Raw genomic sequence first — 19215 nt, forward strand, 5'->3', positions numbered from 1 at the left:
TCCGACTCTAAGGATTTTATTTACTTTTTGCATCATTATATTTAATATTAAAAATATCTCTATATTTGTATAATTTTTTGCACATACTAATAGAAGTATTTTTGTCATTTTCCATTGATTTGCACTATGTATTCATATAATAATTAATATTCAAATATCAACACGCAAAAAATAAATGAGACTCTTAGAACGGATGTAGTATCTTATCAATATAATGTTAAATATTAAACATTTTACTATTATATGTTTTAAAGAATAATAAAAAATAAATTAATATTTAATATAAATATGATAATTTTTTAATATAGTCCAACTTAGTATATTTATTCATTATTTTCGTTTTTTTTTTTGTTTAAAAATATTCATTTTTATTATGGTTTAAATATTTATATATAAGTATCAAAATATTTCTGATTTGTTATAAAAATATATTTTTACTTACAAGAACAAAAATATCAATATAATTTTATCTATTATTATTAACTAATAAAATATTACTTTCTTCATTTCAAATATATTGTTAGGTTAATATAGACACTAGAATTTAGGAATTTAGAAAGTGTATGATTAATAAATAAATAATAATATATTAATAAAATTAATTAAATAATATAAATAATTATATATTAAAGTTAAGATAATTAATTAGTCTAAAAGTATTATAAATTTAAATTTTAAATAAAAGGTAAAACAAATATAAATATGTAGGAAGAATGAGTACTATAAATGAATAATGCAAAATACTACTTTCTCCGTCCCACATAATATGCTCTATTTTTTATTTTCGTTCGTCCCGTATAATTTGTTTTTTTCTTTTTTGGAAAATTAATTATACACTTTAATTATATTTTAAAATTTAAAATTTAATTTTTTTAATCTTAATTAAACTATTTAGTTATCTTAATCTTAATTTATAATTATTTTTATTAATATATTTTTTAATTATTTATTAATTATATTTTACCTAAATTCTCGTGTCTACGGTAATACATGGTCGGGAGGGATTACTACTTTTTAGGTGTATGCAATGGGGAAATAAATGCAGCACAGAAAGACATGTGAGGTGCAGAAGTGAGCAGCGTTTGTTTGTTTGTTTGTTGGGATTCTCAATTCCGCACAATAATAATAATAACTAATAATAATACTCATTCGCATACGTACGCACGCCCACGTTGACGTCTATCACTACTATTTGGGGTGTGTTTGTTTGAGGGTTTAGATTTGAGTTGGGATTTGAACAGTAAAAATTTTGAATTTGAATAGTTGTATGATGTGATATAAATAGGTGTTGATGCGATATTTTGAATGTAAAATTGATTTTTAGTATAATATAAAAAATAAAAAATAGGTATTTAATTTGATATTTTTGAGAAAAAAAAAAAAAGGATGAATAGTGAAAATCTAATCCAATCTTCCAAACAAATACTAACTACATAATCTTGGGTTTATTTACTTGATATTTATATATACGTATATTTATTTATTTTTTAAATAAAATAATTATTCAATTTACTATTTTTGTAAGAAATAGGAATTGAAAAAAGTGAGAAAAAAAAATATACTCGTATGATACTTATTTAGTCCCTTAACAAATTATTTAGTATTTTTTTTAGTCTCTTTTATAATAAAATATTTGTTACTTTTTTTTAATAACCATACTATTTACCTATTATTAAAAACATTCTTATAACTACAATGTATTATATTACTCCCTCCGTCCCATATATTATGGGCCTATTACCGTAGATAAGAAAATTTAGGTAAAGTGTGATTAGTAAATAATTAAGAAGTGTATTAGTAAAAATAATTATTCGTATAATAAAAAATAATTGTGGATTAAGATTAAGATAACTAAATAGTTTAATTAAGATTAAAAAAATTATAAAATTTTTAAAATTTAAAATAGATTAAAGTGTATAATTATATTTCCAAAAAAGAATGGACAAATTATGTGGAACCGAGGGAGTATCATTATTTTATATTATATAATACTAATAAAGTTATTTTTGTCATTTTATATTAATTTATACTCCCTTGAGAATGAATTAGTAAAAATAATTATTATTTAATAAAAATAATTTTAAATTAAGATAAAGATAAATAATTAGTATAATTAAAATTAATAATAATTAAATTAAATTTTTTTATAATAAAATTAAAAAAAATGACCGAATAAGTGACAGACGAAAATGAAAATATGGATATAATAAAAGGAACAGATATTATATATCAATATTAAACATTTATACTAATATTACAAATTTATACGTAAAATACAACCGAATAATCATTTAATGGACGGGTGGAGTACAAACTCTACAAACTTTAGGTAAATTTTGTAGTAATTATGATTACTTTTTAAGGTTAACAATAGGGGTTAGCAAAATATTTGAAATCCGAAAATTTAAATTTTGATTTGGATTGAATTTTCGAAAAATATAAGATTAGATGAGATAAGATAAAATAATTATGTAGTAAACGCACTCTATCATTACTTGAACAATCATCATAAATATGTATATCTATGTATAAATGAATGTATGAGAGATCTCCCTAATGTTCCAGACTCTGCAAGTCCATAGCTACACAAAACTACACTGCAATTATATATATATATATATGTATATATTTGTTGTTCATTAACTGCTGTGGGAGCCATCAAGAAATCGACAATTCTGCTTAACTTCAATTCTTTCTTGATTTAAAATCAACTCTCCTATAATTCTCAATAAAAAATATATTATTTCATCTTATAAAATATCACATCAAAATACTATTTAAATAAAAGTTCTAATAAGCACTAATTCAAATCAATTTCAAAACACAGTTAAACAAACCCTAAACATGGTGAAATAATAAGTCGACTGAGTAGTTCAACTGTTACATATTCCCAAATACTTTACATTTTTTTTTATCCAGAGCAATAGTGGTTGTGGTTCCTACATAAAAAAATTAAAATAAAATAAAATAAAATAAAAACAATTTTTAATAACTAAGTATAAGTATTTCACTATTTTAAAAATAAATTAAAATACAACTATATGGAGAGCGACTTATATGGTTACTTGGAGAAAAGGGTACATATGTTAGGATTTCTTTAATTTGTCTTTTCTAATCATTTTTTTACTATTTAAATTATCAAATTAAATAAATATAAATCATATTCAATAGTAATTCCTATATAAAATAGAGTATAAAAACAATCATTTCACTTCAAAAATATAAATATAAAAATCTAAGATAAAAACAACACAAAATAGTAAGGACAAGAATGGATTACCCTACTAACATTTTATTTAAAGTATCGACTAAATATGCATATAACAATTAATCTGAACACAATGCTTACGATGACATATACCATGATCGATCTCAACACAAAATGCATGTTAAACATAGTACAAATTGGACGGAGAAAGTATAATTTTTTAAATTTACAATTATTAAAATGCTGTGTTATAAACTTAAATAATAAATCTCATTATAAATTTGGAAGTGTTCATCCAATCTTTTTATGTCGCCACAATTTCTTATTAATATTACAAAAACTATGACATATATACACACAAAATATACTCCCTCCGTCTCGGTCAAAATGACCCTTTTGCTTAAGGACACGATATTTTAGGTAGTGTAAATTAGTAAATTATTAATAATAAGTTATGATATTATTTTATTATTTTTATTTGAGTAGTATTGTTGACATTTTAAATATTTTTACCATTATATATTAATAAAATATATACAACATGGATATCATTTTGTAGAGAATAAAATTTTATATAATACAAATAAAAAAAATTTATTTATTTATTTATAATTAACTTAAAACTAATTTTATTAAAAATAAGAAGTTTTAAATATAGATAAAAATATTTATTTATTGAGGAGAAATATAGAAATAAAGAGTTTTTTAGTGGATCCTACGTAATTAAATTGATTTATATTTGTTAAATAAGTTTAAAATGAATAAATTTACTAAAAAGGAGTCATCTTTAATAGGACGGACAAAAAAGGAAAAGGGTCATCTCTCGCGGAACGAAGGGAGTAGAATATATCAAAACGTAATACAAATTTTAAAAAAGTTGTAAAAATACTTTGATTAGTGTCTTGTAATATTAATATAAGGACATTTGTACAAAAAGTTATACAAATATAAAAGATATTTTTAATGTTAAATACACTGACGCAAAAAGTATAAATATGACCCTTATTTTATCAAATCATAAAAAAAATCAACAATTAATATAAAATAATATTCTTTATACCTAATATAAAAATATATTCCTTTAAAAACAGAAAATGAATACAGCCTCTAAACATGAAAACTTTTAATTTTAAAAATCAATAAATCTCAGTACAATAAATTTTCTCAAGCATAAATCTATAATCAACTCTATCGAATCTCGAGTTGTGCCATACCCGACATAGCCAAAAGAGGACCACAGCTAGTCATGCCCAATAGAAATAACTGAACTTCAGTGCATTCAGGTTATATACAGTCAAATTTACTGCCAGATTTCAACCTTCAATCTAGTTTATATCAAAAAAATTCTACTTTTAATTTAATTATTTCCTAAAACATATATAATCTAAATTTAATCCCATGATGCAAACAAAGATTGAGAAGCACTAATTATAATTCAATTTAAAATATATTTATATATAAAACTTTCTTTAATGATAAAAGTAAGATGAATTTCACTTTATCAAACTTTGTGCAAAGACCATTTATTTTGGTTTACCTGATTTATGAAATGGTCTTCAGATGGCCAAACATTTGCCTCAGCAAAAGTACTTTTGTAATTTATCTTATTTAACTTTTTCCCTTCTTTAACCTGAATGAATGAAAACATCACCATCACCATCAATTGTCCAAATCACAACAATATCTCTAAATCTGGAAACCATAGGCAGAAAAAAGAATCATTTTTTACCTACACATATGCTACTAACTAATTTTACAGATTTAACACCACTATCAATTTTTTTGTTTTGTTTTTGCCTGTAAATTCATAATATTTTTTTTACTTAAGTCAGTTATTCAATGATATCATCATTTTCCTGTCAAACAAAAATAGTTACTTCCTCCGTCCACCAAATTTACTCTCAATATTCAACATTTAACTATTACCTTCCATTCCAACACTTATTTATTATAATTGTCACTACTTTTATTATACTGTCTTTTTATTTCATTTAATTACTAACTAAATTTCCAAAAAATACTATTAACTACTTTTTTACTTTTTTTACTTTTTTAATAAAACATTCATTTTTTTTAATGTCCACGCCAACTCCAAATGTGCTAATTTTTTCGGACGAATAGAGTACTTTACACGAAACAATAATCAAACCAAACAATCCATCAAATCTTATAATTATTCACAAGTATGAAATAATACCTCAAATTTACTTTCAAATTTAAATAACATGCAATCATTCAATTTGTATATAATATTTTATTTATAGCACCATTCATTGCCACACATTCTAAATAAAAAATACACTTTCACACACCAAAACATTCCAAAAATTTCATCCAATCATACAATATCATTTACCCCTCCAAGGCTATAAAATAAATCATTTTTTTTAATAATCTTACAAGTATTAAATATTAGTGTATAAGAACTTTAAATCAAAAATTACACTCACTATCTACCTTTCAAGATAAGCTTTCAATGAAAATTACAAGGGATGATTGATCCTTGGGTGGCCCCATGATCCCAATTCTAGATGCATCCATACCATTCATGGAATGGGATCCAAAACATTCATAGTGTGGATGCATCAGTAGTAGAGCTGTTATATAAGTCGAGATGAATAAATTCACAAGTTCGACTTATTGAAAACTCAAAGTTAAGTCTAGTTTGAGGATCTATTGAATCAAATAAACTCAGATTTAATGAAATGATATATTTACTGCTGTGTAGTAACCAAATTCAGAAGTTGGACTAATTAAAACAAAAAGTTAGTTCAACCTCAATTCTCTAATCATAATAATAAGTCAAGTTTGAAAACATTTTGAATTGAATAAACTCAGAATTGATAAGAGGATAAATTTACTGCTGTATAGTTACTGTATCTATGAGTTGGAACTCTAAACTTACAGTCAATATGAGTTATTGAAATAACCATTTATGCTTTCTTTCTCCAGTGCCCTAAAACTCATCATATTGATTTATTCACTACTCTATTTTGGGCATAACAGGCATCATTTCTCAGTACCCTATCCTGTCCTCTGACGCTGCTACGTGGCACACACACTAAGCTCAACATTTTTAAATAATTATTTATTGAAAGAATTTAAAAACTAAAAATTGTATTTTCAATATACTTTACACTCAACCATAAAAAGTTTAAAAACCATCATATGTTTTGATGTGTTTTTATTTTCATTCTTGCATTATTATTTTTTTAAATAAAAAATATCACATAAAATACTTATTTTCATATACACTATGATATCTAAACTAATTTTTATTTAGAATATTTCGTCAAATACCTATTTACATTAAAAATATATGTATAATTCTATTTCAATTCAAATTCTTACTATTTCTAAAACATATCTAACCAAACCAATTTATTTCAACATCACATTCAATCATTATTTTCAAAACAATAAATCGCAAAACATAATTAAGAAAACCCCAAATTTTACAAATGAGAATAATCAAGAACAATACAAATAAGTGGAAGCAAGAAAAGAATCAAAAAACATGCTTTGTACTTTACCCTCTTTCACTCATTTTGCACTATTAATTTTTCAAAAAACATCACATCAAATATATTTTTTCTCTCGTAAAACATCATATCAAATAATAATTTTTTACTTTTTTTTCAAACTTTCAAAATTCCAAAAACCTCTATCTATTATACATAGACACACATAGAAGGAAGAAGGTGAGTCACAATATCTACATCACAAATACAATGCTTCAAGGAAAATCGCATATTTACAAAAGCTAACCGAAAAATTTAACTCAACTTATCTACATTTACTCTTTTTGAACATGTCTCGATTCGATATTGAAAATGGTTTTAATTCTATCCCGAAAAGGCTTCTAATAAGATATAAACGACAAAACGTTTAAACAAACTCAAATAAATTTTCAAAAAAAAAAGCATTTTTTAAAGAAATCAGGAAATAAGCATAAAAATCTGGGGGTGCGAAGCCATTTCTTGCTACAGGACATCATCAAAGCGGTTTATAAAACAGCTGCAGCAGCAGCAGCAGCCATCTATTCTTGTTACTAATAAATTTAGTTTGCATACGTCTCTCTGTTTTTTGTAATTATTTGATGCTTCATTTATTCATCCCATCCCTTCCCTTCCGCTTCCCTTCCATTCTGTCTGCACTGCCTTCAGCTTTACTCAATCATTCCTACCCCTCCCATACACTGTTTTTGCTTTGCACAAATCAATATTCTAAGCTTTCCATGGCTCCTAAATTCCTACTCTCTCAATCTTGATGATAATCATCCCTGTTTTGGTGTTTTCTGCTTCAATCATATCTATAAACCAGTTTTCGGTTTTTTCTATGCACAAATTGATATTCTAAGTTTGCCATGGCTCCTAAATTCCTACTCTCTTAAGTTTGATGATAATCATCCCTGTTGTGGTGTTTTCTGCTACAATCATATCTATAAACAAGTTTTGGGTATAGAAAGTTAATCAGAGGCCAATCAAGAAAGGTATAAGTTCTGTTTTGTTTGTGCTTTTTAGAAATTTGCAGTAGTCTCTTCTGATTGGGAGAGTTTTTTTGATTTTTAGAGGAGATTTGAGCAGAAAGTTTGAATCAATTGGTGTTTTCATTAGTAGAGCAAAGAAAGGAAGAAATTGAAGTGCGAAAACAAGGAATTAAGGCGAGATTGAAAATGAGAAAACTTACGACTCTAGGGCGAGGAGCAGCAATGGCAATGGCGGAGATGAACAGCAACGTTCCTCCATCTGTCGGACCGCCGCCTCAGCCATCTCCGGCGAACTGCGACGCGCACAAATGTCCGTGGTGGCCGTACTCCAACGCCAAGGATTTCAAAGCGAACACCGCCTTAGTCCTCGTCATCCTCTTCTGCGCCTTGATCTGTGCCCTCGCTTTCAACGCCGGCGTTCGCTACTTCATACGCTCGCATTGCTTCCGCCGCCGGCAGCGCGACGAGAAGGCGGATCCCGGAGGCGCCGCCGCGGATCATCCGCCGGAAATCCCCTCGCTAACCTACTCAGAAGGCATGGAACTGGCCGGAGCCGAGACCGAATGCATCATCTGCCTCTCGGAATTCGCAATTGGGGAAAAAATTAGGGTTCTGGAGAAATGCAACCATGGATTCCACCTTCACTGCATTCAGAAATGGCTCATTTCGCATTCTTCCTGCCCTACTTGCAGAACGAGCTGCTCCATCGAATCCAACCTTCCGCCTCCATGAAAATGAAAATTCTCACCTCGTAGTAAAAATTTTCGGCCAAAAATTCCTTGTTTCCGAGCTAAAACTTCACAATTAAGCCGAATTTTGGTATGAACAAATCTGCTTTTTCTTCTTAATCATTAGGTTAATCATTGTATTAAGCAGTTATTAATCTTCTGGTTGGATTATTATCATCATAATTTTTGTTATTATTAGCGAATGATTAACATTGCCTATCATAATATAAAGCACTAAAAGCAACGGGGGCTTGTTTTGGGAAATTAACTTAAAATAGAGAATTTGAATTTTGTTTGTTATAGGGATTGGATTTTTTTTTTACTATTCATCCAATTTTTTTTTTTCAAAAATATCAAATCAAATACCTATTTTTCATTTTTTATATTATACTAAAAATCAATTTTACATTTAAAACATCACGTCAACACCTATTTATATCACATCATACAACTATTCAAATTCAAAATTTTTACTATTCAAATCTCAATTCAAAATCCAAACCTCCAAACAAACACACACTAATGTAAATAGTGGATTTGGTTGTTTAATTTTACATATAAAAAAATAATAGTAATATTTTATATTAAAATATTTATTTTTTTCAAAGAAATTATATATATATATTTATTTATTTATTTAGAATGAAGAAAAAAATTTCTTGGACAAATAAAATGATTATTAATATAATTTATATAAGCTCTCTGTTCTATTTATAATGGTTGTCGATATGAAATTTTAGATATATAATTAATAAGTAATTAAAAATATATTAATTAAAATTAAAAAAATTATAAATTAAAAATTTTAAAATAAATTTAAAATATATAATCATTTAAAAATAAAAATAAAAAATAACATAATATATAAAACGAACATAAGTGAACAAAAATAACAATATGTTTTTGAAAATTGTAGAAAACAAATCCATAATGTATTATCTTTCTTTGTATATCTATATAATCTGTTAGGTGTAATTAATATATTTGTTATATTTGTATTATATTAATATATTTTTTAATTTATTGAATTCTGTTTTCGTAATAAATTAAAATAATATTTTTATCATTTGTATTTTATATATAAATTAATTATATATATAAATTTATAAATTTTATAAAAATTAAGATATTTTAATATTAATATACAATGATTTTACTATAATGAAATATGTATTTTAAGTAGACCAACTAAAATAATATAAATAATATTTTAAGTTTGTTGAAAAATTAATTTATTATTTATGTGCTGTCTAATTTATATGTACGTTATTTTTTTATATTAAATTAAAAATTAATTTTATATTTATATCAATATTATTTTAATTCAAAATTTTTATTATTTAATTTCAAATTTCAAAATCTAAACTCGAGACAAACACACTGCATAGAGCTAATTCCGACAATGGGTTAAAGCTCATGTTTCAATCGGGCCCAAATAACATTGAAATTCAAAACCGGCCCATTTAGATCCACAAAACCCTTTTGGGGGATTTGATCAAGCGAACTTGCAGAAATGGCGTGCGATTCGTCGACGTGTCAATCAGGTTGCTACCGGGACGACGATTCCGCCGCCGAGGACGGCCAGAGACGGCGTGAGAATGGAGGGGGATCCAATTGCGGCTCCGGTGGTTATGGATTATGCATCAAATGCAAGGTTAATGAAGCCATGGCTACCACCGACCCTGCTGTTGCTGGCGGCAGTGGAGACGGCGGAAGATTCTGCGCGGATTGCTTTCGGAGTAACTTGTTCGGGAAGTTTCGATTTGCTGTTACTTCTAACGCCATGATTTCTCCTTCCGATAATGTTCTTGTCGCATTCTCCGGCGGTTCTTCTTCTAGGTATACCTCTGTTTTGCGCCTTTCTGATTGTTCTTCTTTAACGAGTTTATTGCAATTGGAGTGTAATTTAATTAAAATTGAATAAAAAAAATGTGGATTCTCTGAGCTAGGGAGGTGAGGTAGAATTTGGTATGACGTTATTGATGTGCAGTTTGAAAACCTTTTCGGTTTGATAGGAATCTAAGTCTTGAAGCTCTCCATTTTCTTATGGAATCATTTGAATCTGTTTTTATTTTTCAAATCTTCGTGAAGTAAATGTTGGAATTCTCGGTTTGAAAGAATTGGGATAATCAATTGTTCTAAATAATATTTATTCTTGAAAATTAAGGGTGTGTTTGTTACTATTCAACTAGGTCTACAATAAAATTCTTCTAAGATTTTTGTTTTTGATTCTGGTTTGAATAGTAAAATTTTGAATTGAAATAGTTGTTTAATGTGATATAAACATGTATTCATGTGATATTTTGAAAGTAAAAATAAAGTTTAGTGTAATATAATAAATAAAAAATTGGAATATGATTTGACGTTTTCAAAGAGAAAGAAAGTTGAAATAGTAAAAATGAAACACACATGAATCATCTCGTAAAATATCATAACAAAATACCATTTAAATAAAAATTCAAATATAACACCAGCACCCAAACAAACCCTAAATATACGATCTTCGTGATGAGCAAAAAATAGAGAAATTAATGGTAAAATATAATTATCATTATCACATTATTCATATAAATCAATGTTATTTATTATTTCATTTCTTTTAAAATGTTAACTAGTGAAGTTTTTCCCTTAAAAACATTTATTTATAGCCTAACCCTTTTAGACTTTAACATATAATTTTTTCCTTAAAAAAACCCGATTATTCCCCTCCTCCAATTATTCTACTTTAGTCCCGATGACAGTGCCATTCGATAGTAGAGTTGCTTCGTGAGTACATAAGTCATTTTATTTTTGGAAGTGATATGCGTATACCAGAATACTACGGCCTATTTTGTTTTGCAAGGAAGTTATTTCATTATCACACCTTATTTCTTATAGTAAAATTAAATAATTCATCCACGGTGGAGCATGTAATGTGTTCTTATCTTCTTCTGATCTGCATTTTTAATAAATGAGAAATTTTAGCATACTTCTGAATTCGATTGTCTTCAGAGTGGCTCTGCAATTCGTTCACGAGATGCAACACAAAGCACAGAAGAATTTTGATGCAAGTAGAGATAGATTACTACCAGTTTTCGGGGTTGGTGTTGCTTATATAGATGAAAGGGCCATTTATCCTGTAGCTTCTAATGATTTTGATCGATCAGTTAATGAGATGGAGCTCATAACCGCGAGTTTAGCTCCGCCAAAGAAACAATTTTTTATTGTCCCGATAGAAAATCTTTATTCTACTGATTCGGCGGTTGGAAGGCAAAAGTTGACCGAGTTACTCGATGCTGTCGATGATGTTACTGGAAAAGAAGATCTCGTTCATTATCTGCAGATGCAATCTTTACAAAAGGTCTACTTAGCGCCCATTATCAATTGCTTATCTTAGGTCAATAGACGAATAGAAATTACATTTGTTGCACTATCACTATGCAGGTTGCGTTTGAAAATGGATACACCAAAATCATGTTGGGCACGTGCACATACCGGATAGCATGTCATGTTCTAGAAGCTACTGTCAAGGTTAGCCCAATATTATGAATACGTCTATAAAACTAAGTTATCTGCAACTAGAGCTGATAAACGAATAGGCTAGCTCGCAAACCAAGCTCGACTCGACTCGTTAGTAGAGATAAATGAGTCGAGATCAAGCTCAAGAAAGATTATTTCTGTAAATGAGCCAAGCTTGCACTCTGCTTGTGAGCAGCTCGATTAAGATAAATTTGTATCATTTTATATATTAATATAATATATATAATTTTTTCTATCAAAATTTGCATTTATTATTGAAATTCAAATATTATATTATAAAAACTTATGAGTAAAATAATGTATTTGATTTATATATTAAAATGTATAATATGTATAAAACTCAAGTCGGGCTTGAGAAGGCGAGCCTAGCGAGCCGAGCTCGAGCTACCATTTTAGCTCGAATCTTAAACAAGCAAACTCGAGTTTTTTATCTATAGCATGTTGGAATCAAGTTCGAACAACAGATCTTTTAGCTCGCTCGGATCATTCAACCGTTCTATTTGCAACCTCTGCCCTTTTATCCTTGGTAATATCGAGTTCTCTTAAACAAGCCAAACATGGATACAAAAGTTGGTTTGTCAAATTGAAACTAAACTCATTAACTTCCCACTTCCCATAGCATTTGATGTCGTTCGAATGTTCATTAAACAATAACATTTAATGCGTTAAGCAATTTATACTTTCTTTTACCAGGGCCAAGGTTTCTCTTTAGCTGCAGATATTCAATATGTTGATGCAAGATCGAGGGTGCCAGTGGTGCTTCCCCTTCGCGACTGTCTCTCTGAAGAGTTGAAAATGTTATGCAGCCTTGAAAGGTTTGTCATAATTTTGGAATGTGGAGGGGTCCTCTTTGATCATTTTCAACTAGTATGTGTCTTATTTTTTAGTTAACTTGTTTCGTGTTGGATCTTATCTTCTCCATTGCGGCAGATTAAGGACTACAGAAGCATTTCAGCAACCTCGCACGGGCATCAATGGCCTGATAGCATCGTTTGTGAGAGTGTTGAAGGTACAACATTTTATTTTATTTTTTTTTTATAGCATTGTGTATGTTGAGCTGCTTTCTTATTGTAAAACCATCATTTAAGACAATTTTCCAAAGATTTTGATTCGAACAAATTTGCCTACGGTCTGATGATAATACTCTCTATGTCCGGAATTAATCTATTCATTTTTTTCATCAAACTATTTGTTTCCTTTTTTTTAATAATTATACTTCCCTCGTAACTAAGAAAAAAAAAAAAAAAAAACTTTACAATTTACATATTATAAGAAGTATGGCATCATTATTATTTTAATTTTTTTTTTCTATGAGTAATTTTGATTATTCATACTTCTTTTGTACTATGTACATATAAATACTATTATTAAAAAATCTCCTTGCAACGGATATATACATATGGAAGGAGTATTTCTATGAGTTTTTGGGACATAAGTTTTAATGGTGCGTTTGTTTGGGGGTTTGAATTTTAGATTTGCGTGTGATATGATGTTTTGAATGTAAATAAATTTTTAATATAATATAGAAAATGAAAAAATAGAAGTTTGATTCGATGTTTTAGAGGAAAAAAATTTTAGTTAATAGTAAAAATCTGTATAAGCCCTCCAAACAAACACACTTAACAAAGTATATATTGTATTTTTAGTGATATTAATTGTGAACGTGTCAAAAAAATTTCTTGGGTGAACACACTCGATGCCTCTGACAATTAGTTACATTGTGTAACCAATCTGACTCATCACATCTTCGATTATTATCGAATTGCGTGATAACTTACTGATTCTCTTACAGGACGACAATCCCTCGCGCGAAAGCACCATTGTCAGGACTGCAGGGAAGCTGACGCCTTTCTCCTTCAACAGAATTCCCGAAGACGGCGACCACAGCAACCAATTAGCTTCTAAGAGGAGGCAAAAGAAATATAACTTGAAGCCTAACGAATCCTTACCCCCGGACTCCTATTGTCTCATCTGCAATAGCCCGCTTAAGAAATCCCCCGACACAAATTCAACGATTTCTGAACATACGTGCCCAAGTTGCCAGTATCAGATTCTTCCGAAGGATCTTAGAACACTCGAGAATTTTATTTCACTTCTCCCGGCATCCTTGACAGCTCAAGTAGATAATTCCTACGTCAACCAAAAGCTGCTGAGGTTATAATTATATCTTGCCGGATTTAAAAGTTGCTTGCAAGATTTTTGTTCTTACATGTTTTTCATTTCGCAGGGACCAAATACGAGACTTTTTGTTGTCGGATAGTGACGATGGGACCTGAATTATGACTTCCTCGACTCTGTCGGTGCACAATTAAGGTGTGTTTGTTTGGGGGTTTGAATTTTGGATTGAGATTTGAATAGTAAAAAATTTGAATTGAAATAGTTGTACGATGTAACAGCATTAATGCTTGTAAAATTGATTTTTAAAATAATATAAAAAATAAAAATAGGTGTCACTGATTGAATGTGGGATGGAGGATAAGGAGCTAACCACTCAGTACCGGATTCTTATTACATGTGGAGTGGATGATATGTCTGAATGGATCGGGGAGTCAATCGACTGAAGATTGCTCGGAGTATTTTGATTCTGAAGGTTAGCTCCTTTGTCACACCTTATGGTTTTGTTGTTGATTATTGGAATATTATTTATGGGTAACTTTTTGTGGTGATCGACCTTAAATAGTGTTCTTTTTTGAGTTTTCGATAGAACTCTCGTTTTAAAATTGTCTTCGAAAGGGGTCGACTTTTACAAGGTTATGGGTTTATTTGTATTTTGGTATTTTGAAATAGTTTTGAGAATATAAAGAAAATTAAAAGTTATTTTCACGTGTTAGTTAATATGTTGCATTGTGTTATATTAATATAAACTGTGATAATCTGTGTTGTTTGTTACGTGGATGTCTGTAGTTTGAATGATACCCTTCAATACCCTGATGAAAAATGTGTATTTTATGTAATATTTTTGTAGTTGGAATAATTTATTTTACTCTAGGACTAAAAGTGATAAATTTTTCGTTTGAGTAAGATCAATTGATAAAAAAAAAATAAAAATTGGGGATTGGATTTTAATTCAATTAGTCATCCTATTTTTTTCTCTCGAAAACATCAAATCAAACAACTATTTTTTATTTTTTATATTATACTAAAAATCAATTTTACATTCAAAATATGCATCAGCTGTTTATATCACATCATCAACTATTTAAATTTAAAATTTTTTCTATTCAAATTTCAATTCAAAATTCAAACTTCCAAAACAAACACACCCTAATAGACCAGAATTGATAAATATGATATTGAATGTGACAAAAAGAAAAAAAAAATTACTCCGAGCATTATAAAAGTTTTATATACAAAAGAAATAATTTTGTTTGAAATGACATTAGATGAATGACAATGCTAAAACCCCAAGGGTGTGTGTGTTTGAGGGTTTGGATTTTGAGTTGAGATTTGAATAATAAAAATTTTGAATTTGAATAGTTGTATGATGTGATATAAATAGGTGTTGATGTGATGTTTTGAATGTAAAATTAATTTTTAGTATAATATAAAAAATACAAAATAGATGTTTGATTTGATATTTTTTTTTAAAAAAAAAGTGAATATTGTATTTAAAATTCAATTCCCAAAACAAACACACCTTCTAGGTTTTACAAATATCCTATAAAGGGAAAATTCTTTCTTTAATAATAATAACAATAAATAAATCTGAATTTATAATATTAATTATTTATAAATAAAAGATGATTAGAGTGTAACCTCTAAATATAATTTTCATTTAAAATATTATTTGGATGTATTCTCATCTTGTAGACATATTTTTCTAATAATAAATACTAGTCCTTCCGTCCAAATAAGTGCAACATTTATTTTTAACACGGATTTTTAGGTGAGTAATATTAAGTAAAATAATTTAGAAATTAAATGATGTGACGAAGAGAGAAATATATATTTTATTTTTTTATTTAGATAATGTGAGAGAATAAAGTGTAGGGTAGAGATTAAATATAATTAATTATTTTATATTTTAGAAATGTTGCATGGTGTTTGGACGTAACAAAAAGGAAATGTAGCAGGTGTTTGGGAATGAGGGAGTATATAATAAGATTTATATGATTTATTTTATGTATTTGTGCTAAAATAATTATGAACATTATATATTATCCATAATTTTTTAATGTATTTTACTTTAAAAGAGGTCTATGTTTATTTGGGCCCAAATAGTATTTGGGCTTTAATGGCCCAAAACTTATAATTTAATATTAAGATTTCTAAAGTTGGGATTGATCGAAGGGCCCAATGGACTTAGCAGAAGAGCTTCCAGCGGACTCTGCAGCCTCCGACGGCGGCCACCGCCACCAAGCACGGCGGACGATATGCTCCGCCGGTTGCGGTCGTCCTATAAACGTGTGCCTCTGCCACGCCCTCCCTTCCTCGCCGCTCGCGACGGCCACAAAAGTCGTGATTCTTCACCATCCGCACGAGAGCAAGCATAAGCTTGCAACGGTTCCTCTCCTGTCGAAATGCCTTCAGAACTGCGAAATCGTCGTCGGACGCAAGCTGAAGTACGGTCAATCGAAGCTTCTCGATTCTCTTCATGATCATGCCTGCGAAAACCGCAATTCGCCTCTCAATCGAGTTGTTTATCTCTTCCCTGGTACGTCGGCTAATATCGTTCAACAGAAAATCTAGGGTAAAAGTATATGTTGAACTCTGTTTATGGCGATTTGTGTAGATTTACCTTTTGTAAGCATAAATTAGGAATCAGGATGCCTTCTCTGGAAATTCAGCACTGATGCATGACTGTATGTTTGAGGATACGCTGTTAATTGTTTATGTGTGAACCCTAATTTTTTTAATGATTTGGTTTCGATCACAACTATACATGAGGAATGAATTCTTTTTATGGAAATTCAGCATTGAAACATGACTGTATGTTTGATGATACGCTGTTAATTGTTTATGTATGAACCCTAATTTTTTAATTGATTTGGTTTCCAATTCCACCAAAAACATGCATGAGGAATCAGAATTCTTTTCTGGAAATTCAGTATTGAAACATGACTATATGTTTGATTATTCACTGTTAATTGTTTATGTATGAATAATGAACCCGAAATTTTCAATTGATTTGGTTTCCACCAAAACCATACCTGAGGAATCAGAATTCTTTTTCTGGAAATTCAGCATTGAAACATGGCTATATGTTTGATGATTTTCTGTTATTTGTATATGTGTGAACCTTAATTTTTCAATTTGAATTGGTTTCCACCAAAACCATATTCCAAGCTCTGCTTATGATGGTTTATGTGTAGAACATATATATATACACACACAATGCAATCATTGTATTTCCATATACATTTTGGTGATAATTGAATCATTCTTTAGGCCCAGATGCTTTGCCAGTTGCTGAAGTTGTCAATCAAGGAAACAACTCTCTCGGCGACACAGCCATGTCTGGTATCATCCTGATTGTTTTTGACGGAACTTGGAAGCACGCAAAGGAAATGGTGGTTGCAAGTTCACCATTTTTATCAAAGTTTGCCATTCAAGCTTGTTTGGATTTTGATGTTGAGGTTGGTGGAGGGACTATTTTTGATTCAGAATTGATTCTAAGGAAAGAGCCATTTGGTGGATGTATGAGTACAATGGAGGCAGTTGCCAGGTGTCTAAGAATCCTCGAGCCAAATGGGATTGACATCGAGTCGACTCTAATCAATGTCTTGAAAGCTATGGTTAATTTTCAGGCTTGTTTCTTGAAGCCCTTGAAGCCAAGAAGACACCTAATGCAAAATCATGGCTGAGGTAAAGTAAAAGGATAGTTTTTATGATTTGAGCCTTGAATGAGTGAAATTTAATTAGAATTCAGCATGTTAATTAACTTAGGGTGCGTTTGTATATAGAATGAATGGTTGAGAAATTATATTAGATAATAAAATTGAATATAAATTAATTCAACAAAGAATAAGAAAGAAATGTAATGTAGAAATATAGCAATGAATCGATCCAAAAGAGATGATATATTGCGTTCTAGTACAGCAAGAAAAAAAAAATGAATCAATCAAGAGAAAACGATGGATTGGGTAATAGAGAGTTTTAGGAGTAGTTCACAAAGAGAAATATGATATGTTTAGTTGGTGATCTCTTATTTTGGTTTTGTTTTATGATTTGAATAGTAATTTAAATATGATGTTTTGTGAAACAAAATAATATATTTTATAGAGAATATGAAAGTTAAATAGTATAAAAGTTTTTTAAAAAGTATACCAAATGAACACACCATTCGATTTCTGAAATTTTATTTGCAGAAATCATTCATTTCTTAATTTTGATTTTTCTTACTTAAACAAACAAGATAAATGGAGATATTTTTCGTTTCTCTATATCCATTTTCCTGTACCAAATACCCTCTTATATTTTTACATAAATGTTAATCCAATTATTAGTATATGCAGCGAAGCGCATGACCGTGATTCTCCAATGATGCGATGCTGTCAGTATCATACCACTTTTCGGTGACTTTGTGAGCTTCTTTAATCCAAACTCTTTAAATCTTTTTATCTATATTTCAATGCTCTTTATTACTACTTGCGGTTCATATTTTTAATCTTCTTGTGTTAGCTTCGTTCACTTGTTATTTAGTCAGATCACTGCATTATATAGATTCAATCCGTAAAAGATTTATTGTTGTATAATAGCTCAATATCAAGGGGAAGTATTGCTTAGATCTTTTAACCTGATTTTGCTTTCCTTTATGCATCTTATATGCAATTGTTAAAATACTATAGTGGTACATGATAGTTTATTATGTTACGAAACTACAATTATTGAATTAGAAAATAGATATATTGATTGGAGACAGCTCAAGATGATAAAATGAATATATTGATTGTTGATTGATTTAGTGTTACATAGGCCATCTTGCCGAACCATGTAGAACATGTTTCGATTTTTTTTTTGCTTTTTAACATTTTGTGATTGTTATGAAAAATATCGAATGTGTTTCGTTGCAAGTTGAGAGGTGTAGTCTGATATTAGATTTTATTGTTGAATAATATATATTTGATTTAAAAATGCAATTTCAAATATGTTTTGAATGTTCTAAATACTATTATTTTTGTAGAGAATAAAACTTTTTATTTAGTACATAGTCGAGATATTCCTTTCAAATTTATCCTCCTACAGTAAAGTTCCATCATCATTGAAGTTGTTTTGTGTTTTTCTTTTTTCTCTTGTTATATGTCCATGATTGTTGTTCTGGTGTGATGATG

General features: G+C 28.9%; 3 protein-coding genes and 1 long non-coding RNA gene across 6 annotated transcripts; 3 read left to right on the forward strand and 1 right to left on the reverse strand.

Annotated features, from left to right (window-relative positions):
* Positions 1–7260: 7260 nt before the first annotated feature.
* LOC127256766 (RING-H2 finger protein ATL79-like) lies at positions 7261–8608 on the forward strand. Of its 3 annotated transcripts, none has more exons than XM_051282949.1 (2): positions 7261–7700; positions 7825–8608. In XM_051282949.1, the coding sequence occupies exon 2, from the start codon at positions 7884–7886 to the stop codon at positions 8427–8429; it is 546 nt and encodes a 181-aa protein (XP_051138906.1). In that variant the 5' UTR covers positions 7261–7700; positions 7825–7883; the 3' UTR covers positions 8430–8608. The 3 variants fall into 3 exon arrangements, with proteins under 3 accessions (XP_051138906.1, XP_051138904.1, XP_051138905.1); XM_051282947.1 differs by having other exon boundaries at positions 7262–7700; positions 7780–8608; XM_051282948.1 differs by having other exon boundaries at positions 7262–7700; positions 7828–8608.
* A 1297-nt stretch (positions 8609–9905) lies between these two features.
* Positions 9906–14642, forward strand: LOC127256650 (cytoplasmic tRNA 2-thiolation protein 2). Its single transcript, XM_051282767.1, has 8 exons — positions 9906–10264; positions 11417–11765; positions 11849–11935; positions 12638–12759; positions 12875–12953; positions 13737–14098; positions 14172–14257; positions 14392–14642. Exons 1-7 carry the CDS (start codon positions 9939–9941, stop codon positions 14218–14220), a joined length of 1374 nt encoding a protein of 457 aa, XP_051138724.1. The 5' UTR covers positions 9906–9938; the 3' UTR covers positions 14221–14257; positions 14392–14642.
* Positions 13579–14396, reverse strand: LOC127256652 (uncharacterized). Its single transcript, XR_007839886.1, has 2 exons — positions 14154–14396; positions 13579–14074 (listed from the first exon to the last, which is right to left on the reverse strand). It is a non-coding gene; the product is annotated as an uncharacterized LOC127256652 (long non-coding RNA).
* A 1598-nt stretch (positions 14643–16240) lies between the features above and the next one.
* On the forward strand, positions 16241–17748 carry LOC127256601 (uncharacterized). Its single transcript, XM_051282712.1, has 2 exons — positions 16241–16598; positions 17333–17748. The coding sequence occupies exons 1-2, from the start codon at positions 16241–16243 to the stop codon at positions 17746–17748; spliced, it is 774 nt and encodes a 257-aa protein (XP_051138669.1).
* The last annotated feature ends 1467 nt before the right edge of the window (positions 17749–19215 follow it).

The sequence above is a fragment of the Andrographis paniculata genome, unplaced genomic scaffold (assembly GCF_009805555.1).
Source record: "Andrographis paniculata isolate CXL003 unplaced genomic scaffold, ASM980555v1 Contig56END, whole genome shotgun sequence".
In the NCBI taxonomy this organism is placed as follows: domain Eukaryota; kingdom Viridiplantae; phylum Streptophyta; class Magnoliopsida; order Lamiales; family Acanthaceae; genus Andrographis; species Andrographis paniculata.

What these genes read in the sequence shown, in the direction of transcription:
- LOC127256766 (XM_051282949.1), top strand. Translation starts at nt 7,884, where the DNA reads ATGAGAAAACTTACGACTCTAGGGCGAGGAGCAGCAATGGCAATGGCG.
- LOC127256650 (XM_051282767.1), top strand. Translation starts at nt 9,939, where the DNA reads ATGGCGTGCGATTCGTCGACGTGTCAATCAGGTTGCTACCGGGACGAC. An exon ending in ATGTTATGCAGCCTTGAAAG is followed by an intron (nt 12,760 to 12,874) that starts GTTTGTCATAAT and finishes CCATTGCGGCAG; the next exon opens with ATTAAGGACTACAGAAGCAT. An exon ending in CGTTTGTGAGAGTGTTGAAG is followed by an intron (nt 12,954 to 13,736) that starts GTACAACATTTT and finishes ATTCTCTTACAG; the next exon opens with GACGACAATCCCTCGCGCGA.
- LOC127256601 (XM_051282712.1), top strand. Translation starts at nt 16,241, where the DNA reads ATGGACTTAGCAGAAGAGCTTCCAGCGGACTCTGCAGCCTCCGACGGC. An exon ending in AGTTGTTTATCTCTTCCCTG is followed by an intron (nt 16,599 to 17,332) that starts GTACGTCGGCTA and finishes ATCATTCTTTAG; the next exon opens with GCCCAGATGCTTTGCCAGTT.